The sequence below is a fragment of the Sciurus vulgaris genome (genome assembly GCF_902686455.1).
Source record: "Sciurus vulgaris genome assembly, chromosome: 4".
In the NCBI taxonomy this organism is placed as follows: Eukaryota; Metazoa; Chordata; class Mammalia; order Rodentia; family Sciuridae; genus Sciurus; species Sciurus vulgaris.
Window position 1 is genome coordinate 33,314,440 of NC_136464.1, and position 24,607 is coordinate 33,339,046.

At 43.9% G+C, this 24,607-nt stretch overlaps 1 protein-coding gene and 1 long non-coding RNA gene across 51 annotated transcripts in view; both read left to right on the plus strand.

Annotated features, from left to right (window-relative positions):
- SORBS1 (sorbin and SH3 domain containing 1) overlaps positions 1-24,607 on the plus strand; it is a 236,120-nt gene that overhangs the window by 108,570 nt on the left and 102,943 nt on the right. For 36 of the 50 annotated variants that reach the window (XM_079135991.1, XM_079136039.1, XM_079136017.1 and 33 more), the window contains 4 exons: positions 3,924-3,978; positions 9,220-9,285; positions 19,489-19,584; positions 21,719-21,847. In XM_079135991.1, the coding sequence (XP_078992117.1) occupies positions 3,924-3,978; positions 9,220-9,285; positions 19,489-19,584; positions 21,719-21,847 (346 nt within the window). The remainder of the gene's footprint in view (positions 1-3,923; positions 3,979-9,219; positions 9,286-19,488; positions 19,585-21,718; positions 21,848-24,607) is intronic. The other 14 variants (XM_079136037.1, XM_079136029.1, XM_079136025.1 and 11 more) reach the window with 2 other exon arrangements.
- On the plus strand, positions 9,302-18,241 carry LOC306658776. The gene is made up of 2 exons (XR_013763146.1): positions 9,302-11,059; positions 18,022-18,241. It is a non-coding gene; the product is annotated as an uncharacterized lncRNA (long non-coding RNA).

The window sequence follows — 24,607 nt, forward strand, 5'->3', positions numbered from 1 at the left end:
CTGAGTCCCCAGCCATTCCTAGGATTCCAGACCAAAGTTAATGTCAGGGTCAAATTTATCTTGGTTTCTTCCTCTTGAAAGGAAGTATCAGCGACTCTGTGTTTATCCTTTCTGACTTTCTGAAGAGACTGCTGCACCCCTTCCAATAATGTAGAGAGTGCATTTGAAGAGAAGTGACATTAATAGAGCTTGAGAAGAGAAGGAGCTGTTGAAAAATTAGAGAAATGTGGCTCTCGACCTGGTAGATCAGCAATGTACAAAGAAGTAAGGCTGAGTGTTATTCTGGGGCTTTGTGAGCATCTCTATTCTTCGCAAGCCATTGGAAGTAGCTGAAAATATATAAAATCAAGTCCTAGATTGGGTTTCAAAGACAGAGTCTAACTGAGGTTTTGTCTGAGTGGGGAGTTGCCTCCCTCTTTAGCAGTGAGGTTGTCTTGGCCGTTTTTCAGGTTAAGACTCCAAAGTTAGGTTCTCAAGGCTAAATAGAAAGAAGAACAAAGTTCATGATTGAGCATTTACTGTATACTCAGGGCTGAGGACAGACACAGTTATTCCTTTCCAGAAATTTACAATCTAATATTAGGGACAGGGAGGAGCTATGGAGGTCAAACACTGTAGTTCATAGGAGAAACTGGAGGGGCTGTGTGAGAGCTCCTTCTCCTCCAAGAATCTTTGCTGTACAAATTCAATTTCTCCATAGACATAGTCCTCAAACGATCCTTATAAGGACCTTCTTTCATTCCCTATTAAACAATCCATGTTCAGTAATTTGATCCTAATTTCAGCTGGAAGCATGAGTATAGCTTTTGCTTTTTAGTAATTATTCATTCTTTGTTATCAAAACATCTTAGGGACTTTGCAGAACCATTAACTGTCGGGATGCATTCTTCACAATTCTAGATACTTCACATCTTGTTCTTTCCATGGAATGTCATGCTGATGCTATGGTCCTTTGACAAAGTCAGGTAGAGCCCCCACAGCCCAGGGCACAGGATGGCTGCCCTGCTCTTGCTGGCCCACCCACACTGTGATAGAGCATAGGTTTCGCACCGGGAAAACCCGTCTACTTGCAGGTGTCTGGTTTTGTCCTAGATGACACTGTTCTTCCCTTTGGCTTGTGTCCCAAGGTACCTGGCTCCTTTGGAGGGGGCTTGGGGAGAGTTCCAAAGATGTGCAACATGCACTCAACCAAATAAGCTCTTTACAGCTTGGTTTTAAAATAAATGTTAGGTGTGAAAGGTTTTTATGTAAAATAAACTCCCAAGTCCACATTTAATTATAATAGGTGGCACTGTCTTTAGAGAAACTGCAGGGTTAGATGTGGCCTTCAGAGGTTCCAGTATTCTTCTGGTCAGGTTCAGTTTGTGCAGTCCCCTGGAGGTACCTGCCAGGACTGTGAGCTCTTCAGGTGGTAGAGACAAAGGCATTGCTGGGTCGCAGCATTCAAATCTGGTTGGCCTCACTTTGGAAGAGAGGAATAGTTTCCTGTTAGGTGAATCCTTTGGGACTCCTCCCCTCTTTCTGACACTGATCAAAGTTCTTGGATTGCAAATAACCAGAACCCAATTCTTATGGATTACAACCAAAAAGGGTTTTATTGGCAAGATTCTGGGTGTTCATGGGGTTACGGAAGTCTGGAAAACTATGGTCGGAACTGTGCGGGAATTCAAGGAGGCTGGAATCAGAGCCACAGTTAGGCCCTGGAATGGTCTGCATAGCATGTGGCTGCTGTTGTCACTGGCAGTGAGGCTTGGACCCCGGGCTCGTCTTTGGCACAGCTGTCACTGCTACCCTTGCTGCAGTTTTGATTGTTTTAAATTGACCCCTGCTTTTTTATGTCACCTGCTGTAGTTTCATACTGTCACCCAGTGAGAGCATGCAGCAGAATCCACTACCTTAGAAGCAAAAAGCCAGTACTCACCCATGTCATTGGTGTCTGCTAGTGTCACACTAGATCTTGAAATACTGAAATAATTTCTTTCATACCACCCTGGGTCCACTCTCCTGTTATTCTTTTGTCCTCTCTCCATCCAGCCACTGAATGGGTAACACCAGCCGAGGGGCAGGCCTCCCAGAGAGGGCTGCAACTGGAGTCTGCTCCTGTTGGTGGACAGCTGGGGCAAAGTGATGGTTAAGTGTTTGAATATTATCCCTGACCACGTCTACTTGAGGTTGGTTTATAAGTAAGAGTGGGACCGACGCTTAGAAGTTAATAGTTTCTATATTGTGAAGCATAGAAAGTACAAAGGGCTACCCACAAGGGGCAGTGACTACTCTTCAGCCTGAGTTGAAGCCTCCTTTTCACTTGGTTCATATGATAGCTCCATTATCTCTATTCATTTCTTCCCCATCCTAAGCGGCTGTGTGCTTTGTACTTATTTTTAAAATTAAGATGAATTAAACTAGACTCTACAGAGGGAACTGGTAAGTGGATTATGGAGTGTTATTACAGTGAAATAGTATACAGTCATAAAAGTGATGAATATGCTGATTGTAGAAACCCAGAGAAATGTTCATGAAATAGCTGTGGCTCAGTGGTAGAGTGCTTTCCTAGCATGCTCATGACCCTGGTTCAATCCCCAGTACTGCAATAAATAAATAAATAGCAATAGATAAATAAAACACAAAGCTGTCCAGATATGTTTACAACTATGTAAATGTTATTTGTGCATTTAAAGATTAGAAAGAACTGCAAAGAAATAAAAATAGTTTCTGTTAAGACAGCGTCACAGTTGAATCAAACATTCAATAGTGATTTAAAAATTGAGTAAATAAAACCTTAACATAATAAAAATGATTATGAAAATTATTTATAAAATCAAAAACATTTGCTGATAATCACAACATTCCTTTTGGTTCTGGAAGGCAATCTGAGATATTGTAAATATAGGATTGGAAAATGGGAGTATGTACCGAACACAGTGAGTTGTGTGCTCCTTGACTAAAAGAACACGTTTCTACAGCTTAGAGAACAATCTAAGGGGCATTGAAGTCATGGATAGTCTCAGGTGTATTTGACAGTGACTGGCAAAGTAGGTGCTGGTTTGGGCTACAGGCAAGGACTTAGACTGATTTTTCTTTTCACCTCCACAATTCTACTCTGGCAGTTTTAAGGATAGTAAGCAAAGCAACCAAGAAGGGAAGCCAGTGCCCAAATTCACCTTGTTAAAAAAGGAGAACTAAGCATGTCTCCTCATGCAGACCTTTATGCCCTACTTTGACATTCCTATTACATAATTTGTGAACAAGGAATGTTTTCTATATGTCTTTTCTGGTATATTTTCAAGTGCAAAGGGACCCCCATGGGTTCTTGCTGAAATGCAGATTCTGATTCAGTGGGTGTTGGATGGAGTCTGGGTTTCTGCATTTTTAATAAGCTCCTAGCTAGTGCCAGTGCTGCTGGTCTTGGGATAGTACTTCCAGTGCCAAGGTTCTGCGTACCCCAAGGACTTGCTTTCCTGACAATGTGACCTACACATGTGTTCAGTAAAACCTCACTATTCATAGTACATATAATACCTGTGTTTCAAAATCTGTAAAACACTGTTGAGAGAAGTTAATGAGGACAGAAAGCAGTGGTCCTGGGGTAGTGGGATGGTATACCCTCTAGAGAGGCACAAGGGAGCTTTTTGGGGATGATGGAAATGCTATATATTGTGTCCGTAGTGGTGGTTTTAAGACATGTGTATTTGTCAAAACTTTAATTGTACAATGAAAATGGATGCGTTTCACTGTAGGTTGAAGCTGTGCCCAAGTCACAAAAGTATGCAGCCAGCTGTGAGCCAGAAGCTTGGCTAGGCAACTCCTGGTTCAACTCTGTTTTATTCAGGGTTATCGTGTTTGTGTTTTTAATGCTAACCATAGGGATTTATCTTGAACCTGCCATGCATCCATTCCATTGTGTGGTGTTTGTTTTTCTGCAGAGCAGTTCAGAACCCCACTTGCAGAAGACCTGTCCCACCACTACCATGAGCTCTGGTAAGTCATTTAAAACTCTGCCTTTCTTTGGTGAAATCTACAAAACTGGGCAGTTTACCCAGATTTCCCATATAATCTGAGGACCCCACAGCATTTTGTTTTTTAAAACTTGGGTAAGCACCAAACCTCTCATAAATCACCCCATACATTGTTAATGTTTTTTAGCGTATCTACTGTCAAGAACTGTACTGTTCACTGTGCATGCACTACTTTCTAATCCTCACAATAGCCCCCTTTCCTTTTTGTGAGATATAACTGACTTACAACACAGTGCAGATATTTTAAGTATATAATCTGATAAGTGTTGACACATATATAAACTTCAGTGGCATTTCTTAATCTGAGAGACTGTGAGAAAGTACGCAGGTTGACTGTAATTACCTTGGGGGCAAGCTAATCTAACTCTTCCTTAATGTAGGCTCACCTTTTGTTGTACTATTGATAGAAAAATCAAGACCTAACCAAATGACTAATTTGGAGTATTTTTAGTACCGGACTCGTTTGGAAAGCATGTGGCAAGGAAGATGGAGAAAGAAAGAGATTCTCACTTATTGTGCAGCTAAGAATTATTAGTGTTCCAGCCTAGAATTGGAGGCAGAGAAGTTTCCATTGGAGATTTAGTCCCACTATGGCTCTGGAGCATGCACTGGAGCCTCCCAGGACCTGCAGGTGGGGATGGCAGGGTAACCATGTCAATATTTCATTCAGAAGGTCCCCTAATCCTTCATTAATTCAAGGATGTTATCAGAGATCTCTATAGATGAAAAACAAGCTTTTTTTGCAGGGGGTACTGGGGATTGAACTCAGGGATACTGGATCACTGAGCTGTATCCTTAGCCATATTTTTTGTATTTTATTTAGAGACAGGGTCTCACTGATTTGCTTAGTGCCTCATTTTGCTGAGACTGGCTTTAAACTCTTGATCCTCCTGCCTCAGCCTCCTGAGCTGCTGGGATTACAGGCATGTGCCACTGTACCCAGCAAAAAACAAGTCTTTTTAAAATTCATTGGTATTCAATGTTCTTTTAGCCAAGTCCTGAACTGTGCAGGACAGTGTGAGGTATGAACTGGAAGGGCCCTGTGGTAGAAAAACTCAGGGCCACACCCCCACCTCATGACGTATTTGCCTGTTGACTGTAGGCCTGTGGTGGATGCTTTTTTTGCATTCTATAAAATGGACATGGTAAAAGCACCAGCCTGTTGTGATTTTGTGAGGACTGGGTGAAGCAGTGCTCTTAAAATACTGAGCACCATGCCCAGGCATGGCAGGTGCTGCATCCTTGGGGTTCTTACGGTTGGCAGTTCTGAGTTTCTCCCTGCAAAGAGAGGAACTTGACTTGTCCTCCATGCCCCAGGGTGTTTGCTGTGTATGAGGAGACTATGTACCTTTTCTCCTCCAACTGGACTCATTTTATTTTTATTTGCCTTTGTTATCATTTAAAATAAGCTGCCCACCTCCCCCAAAACTTTTGCTTTACAGTCTCAAGTGTCTTACTCTTCCAATCTCAGTATTATCCTAAACTGGCATTCTGCTACAGACTTCCATAAGGGGAGGAGGGGGAGGAAAGAAGGGAAGGGCTGCCGGGAGGGTGGGGTGTGGCAGTGCTGGAGGGACTTCCCCAGGATCTCATTGACCGAGGTGCTAGATGGAGGCATTGCCTAGGGAGAGTTCAAAAACCCTGTGTCCTGTGACCTGATAAACTTAGTCTTGGGACTTTCTTTCTTAATTGGAACAAACAAAAACATCACCCCCATAAAGGGGAAGAATGAGAAAATGCACCATGTGTATTTGCTGATGGGATAGTGAACTACTGTTAACGGTGATCATGCAGAAGACAGTAGCTGCCAGGAAGACATTTGTTTGCATCTTTAGGGGAGAGAGCAGCATGAATGATGTGTTCTTTTTAGTTCACCTTTGGACTGGGCTGCCAGGCTCTGAGGGAAACCCTTAACCTTCAGGATCTTGCTTGATCTTTCTGGAAACCAAATGTGGGTCTGATTTACTGCCTCTATGATGTAGATGGGGAAACTGAGCCCCCAGAGGTTAATAGCTGGGTCACTTAGCTAGCATGGAGTGACATGGAGGCAAGTGCAACCCATTGGACATACTGCTGCAGAGGCTTGAGTTTGAAATAATGAGTTTGTTGCTTTTTCTTTCGGGCCGGGGGGTTACTGGGGATTAAATCCAGAATCACTCTATGAGTGAGCTATAGCCCCAGCCCTTTTTATATTTCACTTTGAGACAGGGTCTCCCTAAGTTGCTGAGGCTGACCTTGAACTTATATTCTATCTGTCTCAGCTTCCTGAGTAGCTGGGCTGACAGGTGTGTACCTCGGCACCCAGTTTATTACTCTTTCAATCCTTTTTCAAAATTTCTTCCAGGTTGATTGTTATGTTTAATTAAGAGAGAAAAAGGGAAAGGAAGAACGTGGGCCTGGGTTTGGTAGTAACTCATGGCTGCTCCATGAAGCTTGGGGAGGCCCAAGGCAAAACCAACAGTCCAAGAAGGCTATGATCAGGGCATGGGGAAAGGATAAATAACATGATGGGGTGATGGAACTTGGGATGTTTTCTGTACTTAGATTTCTGGCCTTCTTACCAAGGCTACTCTACCTATCTCAGAAGTGGGGGTTCAAGTGATATTTGGCATCCAAGAGAAAATGAGTCTTCATCTGCAGGTAGATGTGGGTGAGGAACAAGAGGCAGCTTTGGGTTTAGCACTGAGGAAGTCCAGGGCACTGGTGAGCAGGGCCCCTGGCCCTCCCCATGTGTGGTGCTGGCTGCAGCCAGGCTGACCTGTTCCTGTAGTTTATTGGGTATCCAGCCTTTCAGGAGACTGATTGTTAAGAACCTAGGTAGGGTGGAAATCTTAGCCAGGTGCATTACTGAGGTTTGGGACTGGGCTTCAGGCCCAGCATTTGGGGACATAGGATATAAAACAAATCAGGAAACCAAATTATTTTAGTTGTAAGGAAAGAAGATTACCTGGGGCAGTTCAAATTCCAGCTTAATGATCTTGGGTAGGCCTGACATTCTCTCTGTGCATCAGTATTCTTATCTATAGAAGTTCCTAACTCTTAGCTGCAAAGGGCTAGGTCTAAAGGATAAACTGAAATGCTAATTATGGAACACTGGGCGTAGATCCATGGACCCAAGGAGACAGATTCTTTGAAGAATTATAGTTATGATTATGTTTGTAGCTTGGTTGGCTCTTTGCTGTTGGGGCTGCCTTCAAGCACTCCTGCCTATCTTCCCTGCCCTATGCCATCTATTTTGGGATGAAGACCTGGGTGGGACCTAGGAGACTAGCGAGCCAGGGACGTCTCAGTGTTGTCTGCAGCTAAGCAGAACTAAGGAAAATCACAGCTGACACAGAGGAGGTGATATTCAAGGTGAGCCTTTCAGATGCATAGGCTTTCCTGAAGTAAGGAAAGGGGAGGAGGCATTCCTGGCCAAGGATCTCATAGGAACCAAGACCTAGAAGTCAGAAAGTCTCCAATCCACTCAGCTGAGACCAGCATAGTCAGCAGGGAGAGAAGTGAAATGCAGGGGGGAAGGGCTTGGACAGGTGGGCAGAGGGCCTTGAATCCAAGTTGAGTTGCTCGGGGTCCATCCTTCGGGTAGCTGGTAGCCCTTCAGGCTTGTGGACTGGGTGGTTGGTTTTTAATCAAGAATGTTGGTTTGTTCAAAATTTTGCTGAAACACTTGATAAATTTTACATGGTTTAGAATTAATTAATGAATATCTCTGTATTATATATTTCTTCCTCCAATCCATTCCTTTTCAACTTCTGCAGCAATACCATAATCCTGAGTCTTATGTTTATCTTTCCCCTTTTTTATGATTTTATTATCTTTATATCTCTAAAAATATATATTTAAGTTTTGTATGTTTTTGAAATTTAAATAAATCATTATTCTGTGGCAGGGAAATAAAGAATGTTGGTTTGTTAATTTGAATATAACCCTATATGCCAAGATGCAGGTCACCCTACTTACTAAAAATTCGTATCCCAAACAATCATTTCTGTACTTTTGGGAACCTGGAATACATTTTTTCTCTATGGAAATAATATTCTACATGATCGAATTCCCAGACTAAACTCCCTAATCTTAATTTTCAAATCTGAGGTGAAATTCAGTACGTTTAAAGGAAAAGGCCAAGAGAACCATGTTGCAGAGTCCCATTTTGTTTCCATCTCTCCTGCACCCGGGCTCCTCATGCAAGGAGGTGGTTAGGTCAGGGTCTAGAAAGTGCTCTCAGGATGCAGATAAGGGTTGGGGTAGAGAAGGGAAGGAAAGGAGGCAGCCAGGGTGGTCAGGAGGTGAGGGCATCTCGGGGACAGTGGCATAGGACCTGAACTGGGACAGTGAGGAGAGGAAGTGTCTAAAGACAGGTCATGGAAAGGGTGGCATGACTTTGACAAGCTTGGCATGGGACAGGGTGAGGGCACACGTCAGGGAGCCCAAAGATTCCATCCGATTGTCTGACGTGGTGCACTGTGGGTGAGCAAGGGTGCCTTGGAGCTGGCTTTGAGCAGGTAGACAGGCCCTGTTCAGATAGGAGGTGCCATTTTAGAGGAGTTAGACAGATTTTTTTTTTTTTCTAAATGTCAGAAAAGAAGCCACAGTTGACATGGTGGCACATGCCTGGTGGGGAGGCTGAGGCAGGAAGATCATAATTTTGAGGTTAACCTGGGCAACTTAGACCCCGTTTCAAAGTAAAAAGGGCTGAGGATGTAACTCAGTGATGGAACACCCCTGGGTCCAATATCTAGGACCACATAAACCAGAAACAAAAACAAAAATAAAAAAACCCAAAATAACAACTACCAAAAAAAAAAAAAAAAAAAAAAAAAAAAAAAGAAAAGAAAAGAAAAAGAAAGAAAGAAAGAAAAAAAGAAAAGAAAAGTAAGCACATCAAGGAGGAAGAAGATAATAGAATTTACATCACCATCACCCACAACTTACTTCCCATCTCTAAATAGATTTTGTATCCTGCCTGGTTCAGGCCACACAGCATTCTTGGAAGTCTCCCAAGATGCCATAGGGGGCCTATCTCAAGCCTGAGAAAACCGATGGGACATGTGTGATGTTGGATAGAGCCGCTTCAGGGACTTTAGGGGCAGGACCCTTCTGCTGTCTCTTGACTCTGTCCCCAGCACCTTGTACCACATGATGGGACTCAGTGAATGTTAGGAGGTATGGTTACAAAGGCTCATGTTCCTTTTCTTTCTTTCAGAATGTGATGGTACTTCTAAAGCTGTTGTGAACGGCTTGGCACCTGGTAGCAATGGGCAAGACAAAGGTGAGGCTCTTGAAGAGAAGACTGGGTTGGAACTGAACAGCATTTCTAGAAGGCACACAGTATATGGGTTGGGCCACCTCGCTTCCCTGCGGGGAGCATCACTGTCACATCATGTGGTGAACTAGAGACCAGTTCCCTACAATGACCTGTGTTCTTGATTCTCACTGGTCTCAGGCTATGAGATGCTGTGTTGAAAGCTGTCTCTAGCTTACTAGGATGGGTCAAATACATAGACCGAGGCATCTGCCATGCCTTGAGTATTTGGCACCCATCAACCTGAAATCTCCTTTATCTTGCATTTCACCCTTGCTGGTAAATAGGGAAAATTTCACAGCCTGTGAGGCAAGACCCTAGATCATTAAAAGAAATTATTTCAGTGCAATTAGTTTTAGTTTCATGCGCATTCTCTCATATTTTCAGATTTTTTTTTTTTTTTTTTTTTTTTTTTTGTGGTGCTTAGGATGGAACCAAGGACCTCTTATGTGCTAGGCAAGCACTCTACCACTCAGCTCTCATATTTCAAGTTTTTAAATACTGAGGATGGTAATCATGGGCAAGGGGAGGGAAAGGGGAAGTACTGGGGATTGAATTGGAGCAAATTATATTATATGCATGGATGAATATGTCTAAATGAACTAGGCTATTATATATAACTATAACACCCTAGTAAAAACATTAAAAACTTCTTTTGGGAAAGAGATTTAATTGTGAAGTGAGTAATGGATAAGATGAACTTTGAGGTCCTGTTTGCTCAAAAGACTTTCCTGGTTGCTTAATGTGGTCACTCAGACAGCCTAGCAGTGGATTCCTGGCACCACTTTTTCCTTTTTTTTTCTTTTCAGTATTGGGGAATGAATCCGGGGGCACTTAACCACTGAGCTCCATCCCCAGCCATTTTTTTTATTTTGAGACGGAGTCTCACTGAGTTGCTGAGGCTGTCCTCAAACTTCTGATCATCCTGCCTCAGCCTCCTGAGTCTGGGATGACAGGCATGTGCTACCACATCTGGTTCCTGGCACCACTTTTGTAGTGTGGAGTGACAGAAAGCTTAAGTTGGAGTAATGAGAAGTGGTTCAAGTGCACATTCTACCCTCACAAACAGAGATGTCTTGGGAGGTCTTTTTATCTTTAAGGGTGTGAATTCTCCTCTATAAATGAGGGAGTTCATGATCTGCAGTGTTTATTTCTGCTTCCCATCCTGGGCTCCAATGATTCTCTGACTGCTCATTTCAGCTATATTTATGGAATCAGAGGAAGGAAAAAAAAAAAATCCTGGTATGGGCCATTTAAGCCAAAATGCAAGATCTCCTGAAGAATAATGCCAGAGAGTTTGGCGTGTTTGGCCTTTGTAATTCCCATCTGGTGCAGCCAAGATTCCTTTTGAGACGTAGCCAGGTATAAACCCAGAAGGAAGCAACCGGGGAGAGAAGGGAGAGACAGCAGGAGGAGTTGGGGACTCTGGGACTCTCAGTTGTCTTGGAGGTGGGCTCCTTAGGGGCAGAAGGTGTCCTGCTGTGTTCTGTTCTTCCTGCCTCCCTGCCTGGCTACTCTTGGTGTGGGACTGTGTCTACCGTGTTCGTAGGGTCTTGAACAATCTTGATGCAGCAGCACTTAGGGGACTTTGTGGGCCATACTTATGGAGTGTCTGCAGGGGAGTGTTAAGCATCTGGTGAGGAGCACAGAGAGGGGTGGGGGCCTCATTAGTTTTTAAAGTAAAGATGTGGGGCCATCAGCTCTATCCCTGTAAATTCATTTATATAAGTGACATAAGGAGGTTTTTCAAGATGGCGGCCTAGAGGGTGGCTGCATTACGTGTTGCTCCAGAACTCAGGATTCAAGAGAGGAGATATTGAGACGCTTGGGACCAACTCAAAGTAGCCGGGTGACTCTCACCCCCTGGGGGGGCATCCCGGATGGGACGGGGGTCCCGGAACATAGGAAACTTTGTGAAGTAGAACTGCCGGCGAGACGCCCCTCCCCCCGCTGGAGCGCCATAGAGGAGGCCGGTCGGCACAGCGCTGGGACTCGGAGCAGCCACTGGGGCTCCGGCGGCTGCCCGGGGGAGGAGAGGCGGGGAGAACTGTGTGGACTCAGGACACCGGGGCCTGCCCTGAGGAGGAGGAGAGGAGCGTGGCCACTTGGATTCGGAGAGACTGCGCCAGAGCTGCAGGCGGTTGCCAGAGGAGAAGCCGCGCGGCGAGCTGTTTGGAATCAGAACGACGCTTCTGAACCCCGGGGCCTGCCCTGAGGACGAGGAGGAAGAGGAGCAGCCGCTTGGATTCGGGCGACTATACGGGAACTACAGGCGGTTGCCAGAGAAGGGGCTGCGTGGCGAGCTGTTTGGACCCTGACCACTTCTGAACCCCGGGGCCTGCCCGGAGGAGTAGGAGAAGGAGGAGAAGGAGCGCGGCGGGTCCTTTGGACTCGCAGTGACTGCATTAGCGCTCCAGGCGGCTGCTCAGAGGAGAAGGCGAGTGGTGAGTTATTTGGTCTTAAAGTGACAGCTCCTGAACACAGGGGGGCTGCCTGGAGGAGAAGCGTGGTGGGACGCTTGGTCTTGAGGGACCACACCAGAGCTCCGGGCGGTGGCCCAGAGGACCCGTGCAGCGGGTCACGTGGATTCAGAGCCACTCAGAGGGACTGCTCCTGAACACCCGGGGGGTTATCTGGAGAAGGAGGAGGAACGGGCAGGGTCACTTCGACTCGGAGTGATTGATTGCCCCGGGCTACGGGTGGTTGGTGGGAGGAGGAGGCACGAAGTGAGTTTCTTGGACTCCTAGTGACCGCACCGGCATACTGGGCAGCTATCTGGAGGAAGAGGCCTGTGGCGGGTCTCTGGGACTCAGAGCGATTGTTCGGGGCCACAGGTGGCTGCTCAGAGGAGGGGCCACGCAGCCAGGCGATTAGGTGCAGAACAGGGTCCCAGGATCTAGGAGGCTTCTGGGTGGAAGAGCCGCACAGAGACAGGCTTAGGGCGGAGCGAAGGTTCCAGGCCTATGGGCAAATTCTCTGAGGAGGGGCAGCCTAAGGAGATTCATCTGCGAAGGGTGAGGCTCCCAGGCCCAGGAGGTAGGGCCGGGCCCCTGGAAACTTTGCAGAGGAAGGCAGCCCAGCCCAGGCAGTAGATGTAAATTGAGGGGAACCTCTAGGAGGAAACTGACCAGCGAGACCTCCCCACCGGGTGAGTCTTCCCTGCTGGGTGAGGTTTCCCACAAGGACGGTAAAACCAGAGGCTCAGGCCCAAACAGGCCTTGCCTCAGCCCACAGCCTAGGTCCCCTTTGGATGACCATTGGTCAACAAGTGGAGGCACCTCTGCCCACTAGCAGGGAATATACCCCACCTGAAGGCCACCACTCCTAGAGAGGCAGCTTCCTTGTGGAGCACCGCATTATCAACCTCCTCCAAGACTTCAGCCTACTGAAGGCTAAGAGGGGATATATATAGAAATCTTCAGGGTCATTGTAAATCAACAGAGGAAATCTGCAATATCTCAGCGGTCCACTGATATCTGAACAACATGAGAAAACAAGGAAAGAAAATGCTGCAAACAAATCTAGATGTTACATCAATAAAACCCAATGACAGCATGGCAGAAGAAATGACAGAAAAGGAGTTCAGAATGTACATAATTAAAATGATCAGAGAAGCAAACGAGGAGATGAAAGAGCAAATGCAAGCATTGAATGATGAGATGAAAGAGCAAATGCAAGCATTGATTGATCGCACCAATCAACAGTTAAAAGAGCAAATACAGGAAGCAAAAGATCATTTCAATAAAGAGTTAGAGATATTGAAAAAAAACCAAACAGAAATCCTTGACATGAAGGAAACAATAAACCAAATTAAGAACTCCATAGAAAGCATATCCAATAGGATAGAACACCTGGAAGACAGAACCTCAGACATTGAAGACAAAATATTTAACCTTGAAAACAAAGCTGAACAAACAGAGAAGTTGGTAAGAAATCATGAACAGAATCTACAAGAACTATGGGATATCATGAAAAGGCCAAATTTAAGAATTATTGGGATTGAGGAAGGCCTAGAGAAACAAGCCAAAGGAATGAACAACCTATTCAATGAAATAATATCAGAAAATTTCCCAAATCTGAAGAATGAAATGGAAAATCAAGTTCAAGAGGCTTACAGGACTCCAAATACACAAAATTACAACAGACCCACACCAAGGCACATTATAATGAAAATACCTAACATACAAAATAAAGACAGAATTTTAAAGGCTGTGAGAGAAAAGAACCAAATTACATTCAGGGGGAAACCAATACGCATATCAGCAGATTTTTCAATCCAGACCCTAAAAGCTAGAAGGGCCTGGAACAACATTTTTCAAGCCCTGAAAGAAAATGGATGCCAACCAAGAATCTTATACCCAGCAAAACTTACCTTCAAATTTGACGATGAAATAAAATCCTTCCATGATAAACAAAAGCTAAAAGAATTTACAAAAAGAAAGCCAGCATTACAGAACATTCTCAACAAAATATTCCATGAGGAAGAGATGAAAAACAAAGAAGCAAATCAGCAAAGGGAGGAATTATCCTAAAGGAATTGTCAAATAAAGGAGGAAACAAGTTGTGTCAAACAAATAAATAAACAAAATTTTAAAAATGAACCAAATGACCGGGAAACCAAATCATTTCTCTATAATAACCCTGAACGTTAATGGCCTGAATTCATCAATCAAAAGACATAGACTGGCAGACTGGATTAAAAAGAAAGATCCAACAATATGTTGCCTGCAAGAGACTCACCTCATAGAAAAAGATACCCATAGATTAAAGGTGAAAGGATGGGGAAAAACATACCATGCACATGGACTCAGCAAAAAAGCTGGAGTATCCATCCTCATTTCCGATAATGTGGACTTCAAGCCAAAGTTAGTCAGAAGGGATAAAGAAGGTTATTTCATACTGCTTAAGGGAAGCATAAATCAGCAAGATATAACAATCATAAACATCTATGCCCCAAACAGTGGCTCATCTATGTATGTCAAACAAATCCTTCTCAATTTCAGAAACCAAATAGACCACAACACAATAATACTAGGTGATTTTAACACGCCGCTCTCACCACTGGACAGATCTTCCAGACAAAAATTGAGCAAAGAAACCATAGATCTCAACAACACAATCAATAATTTAGACTTAACGGACATTTATAGAATATTCCATCCAACCAAGAGTGAATACACTTTCTTCTCAGCAGCACATGGATCCTTCTCTAAAATAGACCATATATTATGCCACAAAGCTAATGTTAGCAAATACAAGAAGATAGAGACACTAGCATGTATTCTATCAGATCATAATGGATTGAAGTTAGAAATAAATGAAAGAGTAAAACACAGAAACTATTCCAACATCTGGAGGTTAAACAATATGCTATTATATGATGAATGGATAACAGAAGATATTAAGAAGGAAATTAAAAAATTCTTAGAGGTAAATGAGAACAAAGAAACATCATATCAAAACCTCTGGGACACTATGAAAGCAGTACTTAGAGGGAAATTTATTTCATGGAGCGCATTTAATAAAAGAAGTAAAACTCAACAAATAAACAACCTAACACTACAGCTCAAAGCCTTAGAAAAAGAAGAACAGAACAGCACCAAAAGTAGTAGAAGACAGGAAATTGTTAAACTCAGAGCTGAAATCAATGAAATTGAAACAAAAGAAACAATACAAAAAATTGACAAAATAAATAGTTGGTTCTTCGAAAAAATAAACAAAATTGATAAACCTTTAGCCACACTAACAAAGAGAAGACGAGAGAAAACCCAAATCACTAAAATTCGGAATGAACAAGGAAATATCACTACAGACAGGATGGAAATACAAAACATAATTAGAAGCTATTTTGAAAATCTATACTCCAACAAAATAGAAAATTTCGAAGACATCAACAGGTTTCTAGAGACATATGAATTGCCTAAACTGAATGAGGAGGACATAAACAATTTAAATAGACCAATTTCAAGTACTGAAATAGAAGAAGTCATCAAAAGCCTACCAACAAAGAAAAGTCCGGGACCAGATGGGTTCTCAGCCGAGTTCTACAAAACCTTTAAGGAAGAGCTCATTCCAATACTTCTCAAAGTATTCCATAAAATAGAAGAGGAGGGAACCCTCCCAAACTCATTCTATGAAGCCAATATCACACTGATACCTAAACCAGACAGAGACTCATCAAGGAAAGAAAATTTCAGACCAATATCCTTAATGAACATCGACGCAAAAATTCTCAACAAAATTTTAGCAAATCGCATACAAAAACATATTAAAAAGATAGTGCACCATGATCAAGTGGGTTTCATCCCAGGGATGCAAGGTTGGTTCAACATCAGGAAATCAATAAACGTAATTCACCATATTAATAGACTTAAAGTCAAGAATCACATGATTATTTCAATAGACGCAGAAAAAGCATTTGATAAAATACAGCACCCCTTCATGCTCAAAACACTAGAACAAATAGGGATAGTGGGAACATTCCTTAATATTGTAAAGGCCATTTATGCTAAGCCCATGGCTAATATCATTCTAAATGGTGAAAAGCTGAAAGCATTCCCCCTAAAAACTGGAACAAGGCAGGGATGCCCTCTTTCACCACTTCTATTCAACATCGTTCTTGAGACTCTGGCCAGAGCAATTAGACAAACCAAAGAAATTAAAGGGATACGAATTGGAAAAGAAGAACTCAAACTATCCCTGTTCGCTGATGACATGATTATATATTTAGAGGAACCTGGAAATTCCACCAGAAAACTCTTAGAACTCATAAGTGATTTCAGTAAAGTAGCAGGTTACAAGATCAATGCCCATAAATCCAACGCATTTTTATACATAAGTGATGAATCTTCAGAAAGAGAAATTAGGAAAACTACCCCATTCACAATAGCCTCGAAAAAAATAAAATACTTGGGAATCAATCTCACAAAAGAGGTGAAAGACCTCTACAATGAGAACTATACAACACTAAAGAAAGAAATTAAAGAACACCTTAGAAGATGGAAAGATCTTCCATGTTCTTGGATAGGAAGAATTAATATTGTCAAAATGGCCATACTACCTAAAGTGCTATACAAATTCAATGCAATTCCAATTAAAATCCCAATGACGTACCTTACAGAAATAGAGCAGGCAATTATGAAATTCATCTGGAAGAATAAGAAACCCAGAATAGCTAAAGCAATCCTTAGCAGGAAGAGTGAAACAGGGGGTATTGCAATACCAGATCTTCAACTCTACTACAAAGCAATAGTAACAAAAACGGCATGGTATTGGTACCAAAATAGAAAGGTAGATCAGTGGTACAGAATAGAGGACACGGACACAAACCCAAATAAATACAATTTTCTCATACTAGACAAAGGGGCCAAAAATATGCAATGGAGAAAAGATAGCCTCTTCAACAAATGGTGCTGGGAGAATTGGAAATCCATATGCAACAGAATGAAACTAAACCCATATCTCTCACCATGCACGAAACTAAACTCAAAATGGATTAAGGACCTCGGAATCAGACCAGAGACCCTGCAGATTATAGAAGAAAAAGTAGGTCCAAATCTTCATCTTGTTGGTCTAGGACCAGACTTCCTTAACAGGACTCCCATAGCACAAGAAATAAAAGCTAGAATCAACCACTGGGATAGATTCAAACTAAAAAGCTTTCTCTCAGCAAAGGAAACTATCAGCAATGCGAAGAAAGAGCCTACAGAGTGGGAGAATATCTTTGCCAATCATACTTCAGATAGAGCACTAATCTCCAGAATCTATAAAGAACTCAAAAAACTCTACTCCAAGAATTCAAACAGTCCAGTCAACAAATGGGCTAAGGAAATGAATAGACACTTCACAGAAGAAGATCTACAAGCAATCAACAAACATATGGAAAAATGTTCAACATCTCTAGTAATAAGAGAAATGCAAATCAAAACCACCCTAAGGTTCCATCTCACCCCAATTAGAATGGCGATTATCAAGAATACAATCAACAACAGGTGTTGGCGAGGATGTGGGGAGAAAGGTACACTCATACACTGCTGGTGGGGCTGCAAATTAGTGCAGCCGCTATGGAAAGCAGTGTGGAGATTCCTTAGAAAACTTGGAATGGAACCACCATTTGACCCAGCTATCCCACTCCTTGGCCTATACCCAAAGGACTTAAAATCTGCATACTACAGAAATACAGCCACATCAATGTTCATAGCTGCTCAATTCACAATAGCCAGACTGTGGAACCAACCTAGATGCCCTTCAATTGATGAGTGGATAAAGAAACTGTGGTATATATATACTATGGAATATTACTCAGCCATAAAGAATGATAAAATTATGACATTTGCAGGCAAATGGATGAAATTGGAGAATATCATGCTAAGTGAGATAAGCCAATCTCAAAAAGCCAAAGGACGAATGATATCGCTAATAAGTGGAGGTTGACACATAATGGGGGGGAGGGAAGGGTTAGAGTTAGGGTTAGGGAGGGGGGCAAGTATAGAGGAAGGAACTACTGTATAGAGGGTAAAGAGGGGTGGGAGGGGTGGGGGGAAGGGAAAAAAATAACAGAATGAATCAAACAACATTGCTCTATGTAAATTTATGATTACACAAATGGTATGCCTTTACGCCATGTACAAACAGAGAAACAACATGTATCCCATTTGTTTACAATAAAAAAAAAAAAAAAAAAAAAAAAAGTGACATAAGGAGGTGGGAAGAGGGTGGAAGGTGGAGGTGAGTTCTACTCTCTCCTTAGTAAGACTCATCTTTGTCTGGAAACAAGGAGGCAGGTATAACCTGAAGTCATGGGGGTGGGGTGTCTCTGGAGGTCACATAACCAGGAACCAGGATAGCTAAACTCCAGTCTCAGTCTCTGCACTTGAGAACTGCGTGGTTGGCTAAGCCTAAGGCTTCTTCCTCTGAAAATAGTTAACAAATCTCCCACCCAGCCAGTCTTCCAGGTGATTATAAGGCATAGTCAATAGGATTGCTGTGAAAGCTCATTTGTATCCTACTGTGTGCAGAATTGTCATTATTAACTTAGTTATTGATGGACATAGGCATATGACTGTCATATGCCTTATGAAGCATCAGGTGATGGGCTGGAGGTATACTGCCTACCACCAACGGGCCTCCCAACCACCCTCTGTCCTGTCCCTTTGACAATCTTGGTTTCACCAGCATGATGTTTGATTCAGCAGTGACAATCTTTTATCCAAGCAGCACTGCCCCCTTGTTATTCTGTGACTCTGGGCCCTGAGACCTCTGGGCATCACTTGTTGGAGCAACTCTGGCATCATAGCACAAGAGCTCTGACCTTTCTTCATTTGCTGCCATAAATGAAGCCTCACAAGAGGCTTGGGGATGTGCTCCCATCGACATCAGAGCCTGGGCAGGCAGGGAGGCCAGAGACACTGTAGATGGACAAGTGGGAGCACGCTGACCTTGCAGCCCTCCTCAAATCCCAGGCTGTGAACCCTGCTCTGCTTTACCTCAGCTGGGCATTGGGATCTTGTGTTTTGACTCAGTCTGCCTCGTCTTCAGCATGCACTTGGATACTTGGCAACTCTTTCCCAGGGAAGGGTAGGTTTAAGCAAGACCATCTGTTTCCAAACAGATGGGGGTTCTGATTTGCTTGGGGCCAGAGGGTAATGATTGTCAGAGTGGGCCCAGGACCCCAGAAGTTTTGATCTGGGGAAGCAGTTACGATGATGGAAGGGACCAGGCAACCCACATACTTATTCCTTTCCTAGCTCCACTCATCTGGAGCCTTTGGGCCACAGCCCTCTCCTCAGAGCCCTTGCTACATAGCAGACCACCCGGCATTCTCCCAAGGGGCCCCTGGACCCTGATTGCACACCCTTCCTCTACTTGCCAGACCATCTGTGTCTCTGTACATCTCTTTGTCCAGAGCTTGGCAAGCTCCTGGTGTGGCAGGAGGCACTGGTAAACACTGACCAATGTATTTGGGTGATGGTTGGAGGCAGGCTTCTGCGACTTGGCCCAGAACTCTAAAGAGAGAAAGCAGGTTATTTTTGATTACTGCATCTACTGCTCTTTGTATTGTTCTTCGTGTGTAGGCGACTTCCTCCTATTGTCCCTGCTCAGTTCCTCAACTGCCTGAGTGTTTCCCAAATGTTCCTTCTGGATGCACCATTTACCCTTTTGTGTTTTCAGCAACTGCCGACCCTTTACGCACACGCTCTATTTCTGCTGTTAAAATAATTCCTGTGAAGACAGTGAAAAACACTTCAGGCCTAGTACTCCCTCCAGGTATCTCGCCTTGGGTTGGTTCTTTTCTTTCTCATTGTTAGATCATGCATGGCTCCTTTTTTCTTCTAACACATACTTTGAGGCTTAATCCTTGCATGCTCAGGAGGCATCCTCCCTCTCTTCCTGTTTGTTTCCTTTCTTCGTGTGTGTGTGTGTGTGTGTGTGTGTGTGTGTGTGTGTGTGTGTGTGTGTGAGAGAGAGAGAGAGAGAGAGAGAGAGAGACAGAGAGAGAGAGACAGAGACAGAGAGAGAGAGAGAACAAGGAGAAGAACTGCAGGCAATGGCCTTGCCTTCCCTCCATTAGGAGAAAGGTCAGTTGGGAGGCTGGGCATTTGGTCTGGAGTGGGTCTGTGTCGACTTGCCAGGCTCTTCCTATAGGTTTACAACTCCCAATACTTAAATGAAAAATCCTGGAGAATTAACCTGGCCTCACAGGGAACCTCTGACTTGGGCTGACTTTGAAGCAGCTGCTGTAGATGCTAAACCTTGACTTGCCTCTGTGATGCTCTGGGCTGTTTCCCAGGGCACCCGGCCCCTCCCCAGCTTCACCTGCGGTTACTTCCTGCCTGCAGGGTGGGGAGGAGGCGAGGCCCAGTCAAGATGTCAGTTCAGATGTCAGCTCTGACTTACAGCTTCCTTCTGTACCAAGTGAGACAAGTGAGGCCAGCCGCACTGCATCCCATAGTGCTTCCAGAAGTTGGGCATTTCTGCCTGTCTCACAATCTTCTGGTGGGCTGTGGATCTGCCAGTTTGCCCCTCATTTTTCTGAAATGACCATGAAGCATTTTTCCTAATAGTTTTGTGACATTAGTCATTTACCCTTTTCACAGATGGACAGGTAAGATCCTCTCCAAAGCTACTGCCTGCTCTGCCATGTGATGTGAGTTCTGTACTTTCAGTGGAGCAGGCGAAGAGGGCAGATCTGTCCTTTTCTGTAGCACGGGTGATTCTTCAGAGTTGTTGGAAAGGGACTGCTAGAATGGAAAGCAAGGAGAAAAGAGGAATTGCTTCTCTCTGCCCTTGCTTAGGAATGGGGAGCAGTCGGACACTGAGCTCATGTCCTGTGCAAATGCACACCCTGAGCTTTAGCCTATAATCCTAAGCATTGAGATTTTAGGTCAGGGATTCAGGCTTTGAGCAATTTGGAGGGGAAAAAAAGTGTGGAGTTTAGCTTAGCTCAGCTGTACAAAAAGAAACATTTGGCACATGTGCCTTCTAGAATTGCATGGTCTGCACCCGTTTCCTGCCTCCTTGTTACTGATTTTCCTGGAGGATAGGCATGTAGATCTTTTGAAGTTTACAGTAGTTCCTCCAAACTGCAATTTCACTTTCTATGGTTTTAGTTACCTGTGATCAACTGTGGTTCAAAGGTATTACATGCAAAATTCTAGAGATAAGCAATTCACAAGTCTTAAATAAGTTTTATTATGTTATAAATTTACAATTGCTCTATTTCATTAATCGTTATTGTTAATCTCTTATTGTGTTTAATCTCTGGGGCTTTATCATAGTAGTTCTGAGTATCTATATATAGCATATCTAGGGGTTAGTACTATCTGTGATTTCAGGTGTTCACTGAGGGTCTTGAAACATATCCCCATTGGGTTAGAGTGACTAGAGGTTTGAGAAGACTTGTTCTTTCTTTTTTCCTGTTGGAGAACTTCAGAGAGCAGTGATTCTCAGAACATCCCCCTAACTCTTTATGTTGCCAGCTTGCTCTTTTGTAAGAAGGATGCTCTGGAAATTCAAGAGATCTTTCATAAATGCTTTTTTGAACTGTGCCTTACTAATTAGCTAGAAATCCATTCACCAACCTAAACTTCATCTAATAAAAGGAATAAACCTGCTTTCATTTCCAAATGTTTTGAGCTGATATGGTAACTCATACCACTCAGAGCTGACTGTTGCCTCCATTTCCCCCTAATCTCATGATGAGCCATAAACCCCTGAGAATGTGATTTGTCCCTTTTCACCACCCACAGATTAATTTCATTAGCCACAAATGTTTGAGACTGTGCATAGCTGTAACCAGGTTCATCTCATTCCCTGGTTGTAACAATTTGCTAACTGACTGTCATTTTAATCCCCCAGGAGTCTTGGATTCAGTCTTCACTTTTGGGTATTTTCTTTTCAGACATGGATCCTACAAAAATCTGCACTGGAAAGGGAGCAGTGACTCTCCGGGCCTCATCCTCCTACAGGGAATTCCCAAGTGGTAGCCCTGTGAGCCCTCAGGAAACCCCGCAACATGAAAGTAAGCCAGGTGCGCTGCTTGTAAGACTGGGGGCAGGTGTGCAGAGTTCTATGGGAAGGGCAGGAGGCTAGCCTGCTTTTTCTGAGGGAGTCACAAATTCATCAACCAGCTGCTGAGTTTTTCAGGGGTTCCTGGGACAGTCAACTCCTTGTCCCTTCTGTGATGGCTGTTGGTCCAAGCCCTGGACTGACATGTTGTCATGTGTTTCATGTGAATCACAACATTAACCTCCACTTTATCTTAGCTTCCACTGAATAAATCGCCCTGTCATGTGGACCAGTGCTCTGTAGATTGTATTCATGTGGACAGAGGTGGCTTAGGGTTTGATAAGATAGGCCATAGGTTAGGCCTCTCTGAACTCACCCCTGCTTCTGAGAAGTTGGCTATGACCTGATTGGGCATGGCTGGGCTGGAGAAGAAGCCAGGGGATACTAAGCAGTGCAAGTGGTTGAATGACCTCCCTGGAAAGCACAGGCAACAGGGCTCAGGCCAAGGGTGGGCCCAGGCACCTGAAAGAGCAGAATCAGGAGAGCAGTTCAAAGGCCAGTGCAGACTCTGAGCCAAGGGAGACCAAAGAAACCCATGTGAAGTCCCCTGCCCACCCTGATTTACAACATGGGAAACCTGAGTGTCTGTTTCATGGTGTTGAGGTTTAGACCTGGGACTTTGTAATCCTGCAGATCTGCGTTCACATCCTGCCTCCGCCACCTGGTGGCTGTGCAACCTTGGGTGAGTTACTTTCTCTCAGTCCTAATGATCTTAACTGTGGCATGTGGTGGATTGTAATACCTGCCTCACAGGAAGGATGGATGAGACGGATGTGAAGTGCTTTGTACCAGGTCTGGTGGCATGGAATAAACTATTAGTTGTTAGTTGCTGTTATTAGATTAGGATTAGTTTGGCCTCTCTGGTCAGGGCTTTTCACAGCCCAAGTATTTTGGAATCGGGAAATGCTGACTTTGTGGTTCCATGGGCAGGAAGTTTGGGGGAGACCAGCCCCTTTCTTCTCTGCAGGGCCTTGGTTCTCATGCTCTCTGTCTATCAGAATTGTCTGGAGTTAAAGCACAGGTTGCTGGACTCCAGTCCAGAGTTTTAGAATTTGTGATTCTTGCTTATAGATCTGAGTCTGTTGGATCAGGGACCACATTGAGAACTGCTGCTGGGGGATAGAAGTTTTCTTTTTTCTTGAATAAAGAGAAATTGAAGTGAGGAACTGACCACCACTGTCTTGGAACCAGAGAGGAAAGGAAGTAGGATATGCAAGCCCTTTTGGTATAATAGGAGGCATGTGTTGTGATAAAATGGAATTATGCAGGATGGTTAGTGCCCAGTGTCCTGAAAACTGACTTTCTTCCTGTCCCAGCACTTGCTGAGGCAGATGCTTGAGGACAGGACAGGCCAGGTTTGGAGCACAAGCCCCTCAATCGTAGTGTTGGTACCTGTGGAGGGCTTCTTTCTCCCTAGGCCCAGGGAAGGCCTGACCAACCTGCAGCACTAAAAAGTGATCGTGGCTTTTTGGTCCTGTGCCAACATCTAATTCCCAACCCATTGCAGTTTACTACTCTCTTCTCTAGGAAATGTGGGGATAAGAAGAAAAGGCAAAATTATTTCTTTCCAAGGCTTAAACCATCCTCTCTGGTCCTGGAAGCTCCCAAGCTGGAGGGCATGTGGGTAAGAGAGTATACCAAAGGATCCAAAGAGAAAAGCCATTCCTGCAGCCCCAGGTCCAGCAGGATGATCTCAACCTGGCCCATTCTCAGGCCTTGAGTGGAAGCCGTGGAGTAGAGGGAGCCTTGAGCTCCCTCTAGTGGTTGCAGTGTGACACCAATGTAGACCACAAATGCACCTCTTCTGTAAGGCTTGTGCTTACAGAGCTGTGTGTGGATTGTAGGGGTCTAGGAAGCGCTTTCTTGTCCTAGGAAGATTCTGTAGCTTATGAATTCCTACCAACTAATTTTGATGAAAAAAGATTCCACAAAATCTTTACCGAATTATTTTAAAATTCTACTCAGAAGAACTAAGAGATAGCTATCAGTCATGTGCACCTTATGGTAAATCAATCATAGTATCTTTCTCCTGATAAGTTGAGATCACTGAATCCAAATGAGCATACATTCATTCAGCATCATGTGTGTGCCAGATTCTAAGAAAATGGTAGGAATTGTGATGAGAAATGGAAAGAAGAGAGGAAAAAAGGAAAAGAGTAATTCTGGGTGCTTAGCAAGGGCAAAAGGCAGTTGTCACAACAGAAGAGTCAGGTGGGGCTGTGGCCAGCTACCCTGCTTTCTGGCTGTGGTTCAGTCACAGCGATTTTGAAGTCCATATAAAGTATGAGGAACTTGGGCAAGATGCTTTCCAAGCCTTCCTGGTTCCAAAATGCCCATGACCTTGGAGAATTTGGAAATTAACCCAGCACAAATAGAATCCTATTGACTGGGTGTAAATTTAAATTTGTACTCATAGGCAGTTTGGGTGGAAAGGAAGAAGCTGGGTTTGAGTAGAGGAAACAAAAAACCCACAAATCCTTATTAAAAGTACAGAGCAGGCTAGAATGTGCCAATGCTTGGGTTGAGGTTAAAAGAGGGTATGACCGTAGAGATGGAACATTTAAGAATGGGGATCTCATCCTCACACTGTACTGCCCGTGGGCTGGCATCCTGCAGGCTCTGGAGTTTGGCTGTGTCCTCATGGCTCTTTGCCCTCCTCTCATTGCTGCCTACTCCCTCCTTTTGAACCTCTGCATGACAGCTTGCCAGCTCACACCAGTCT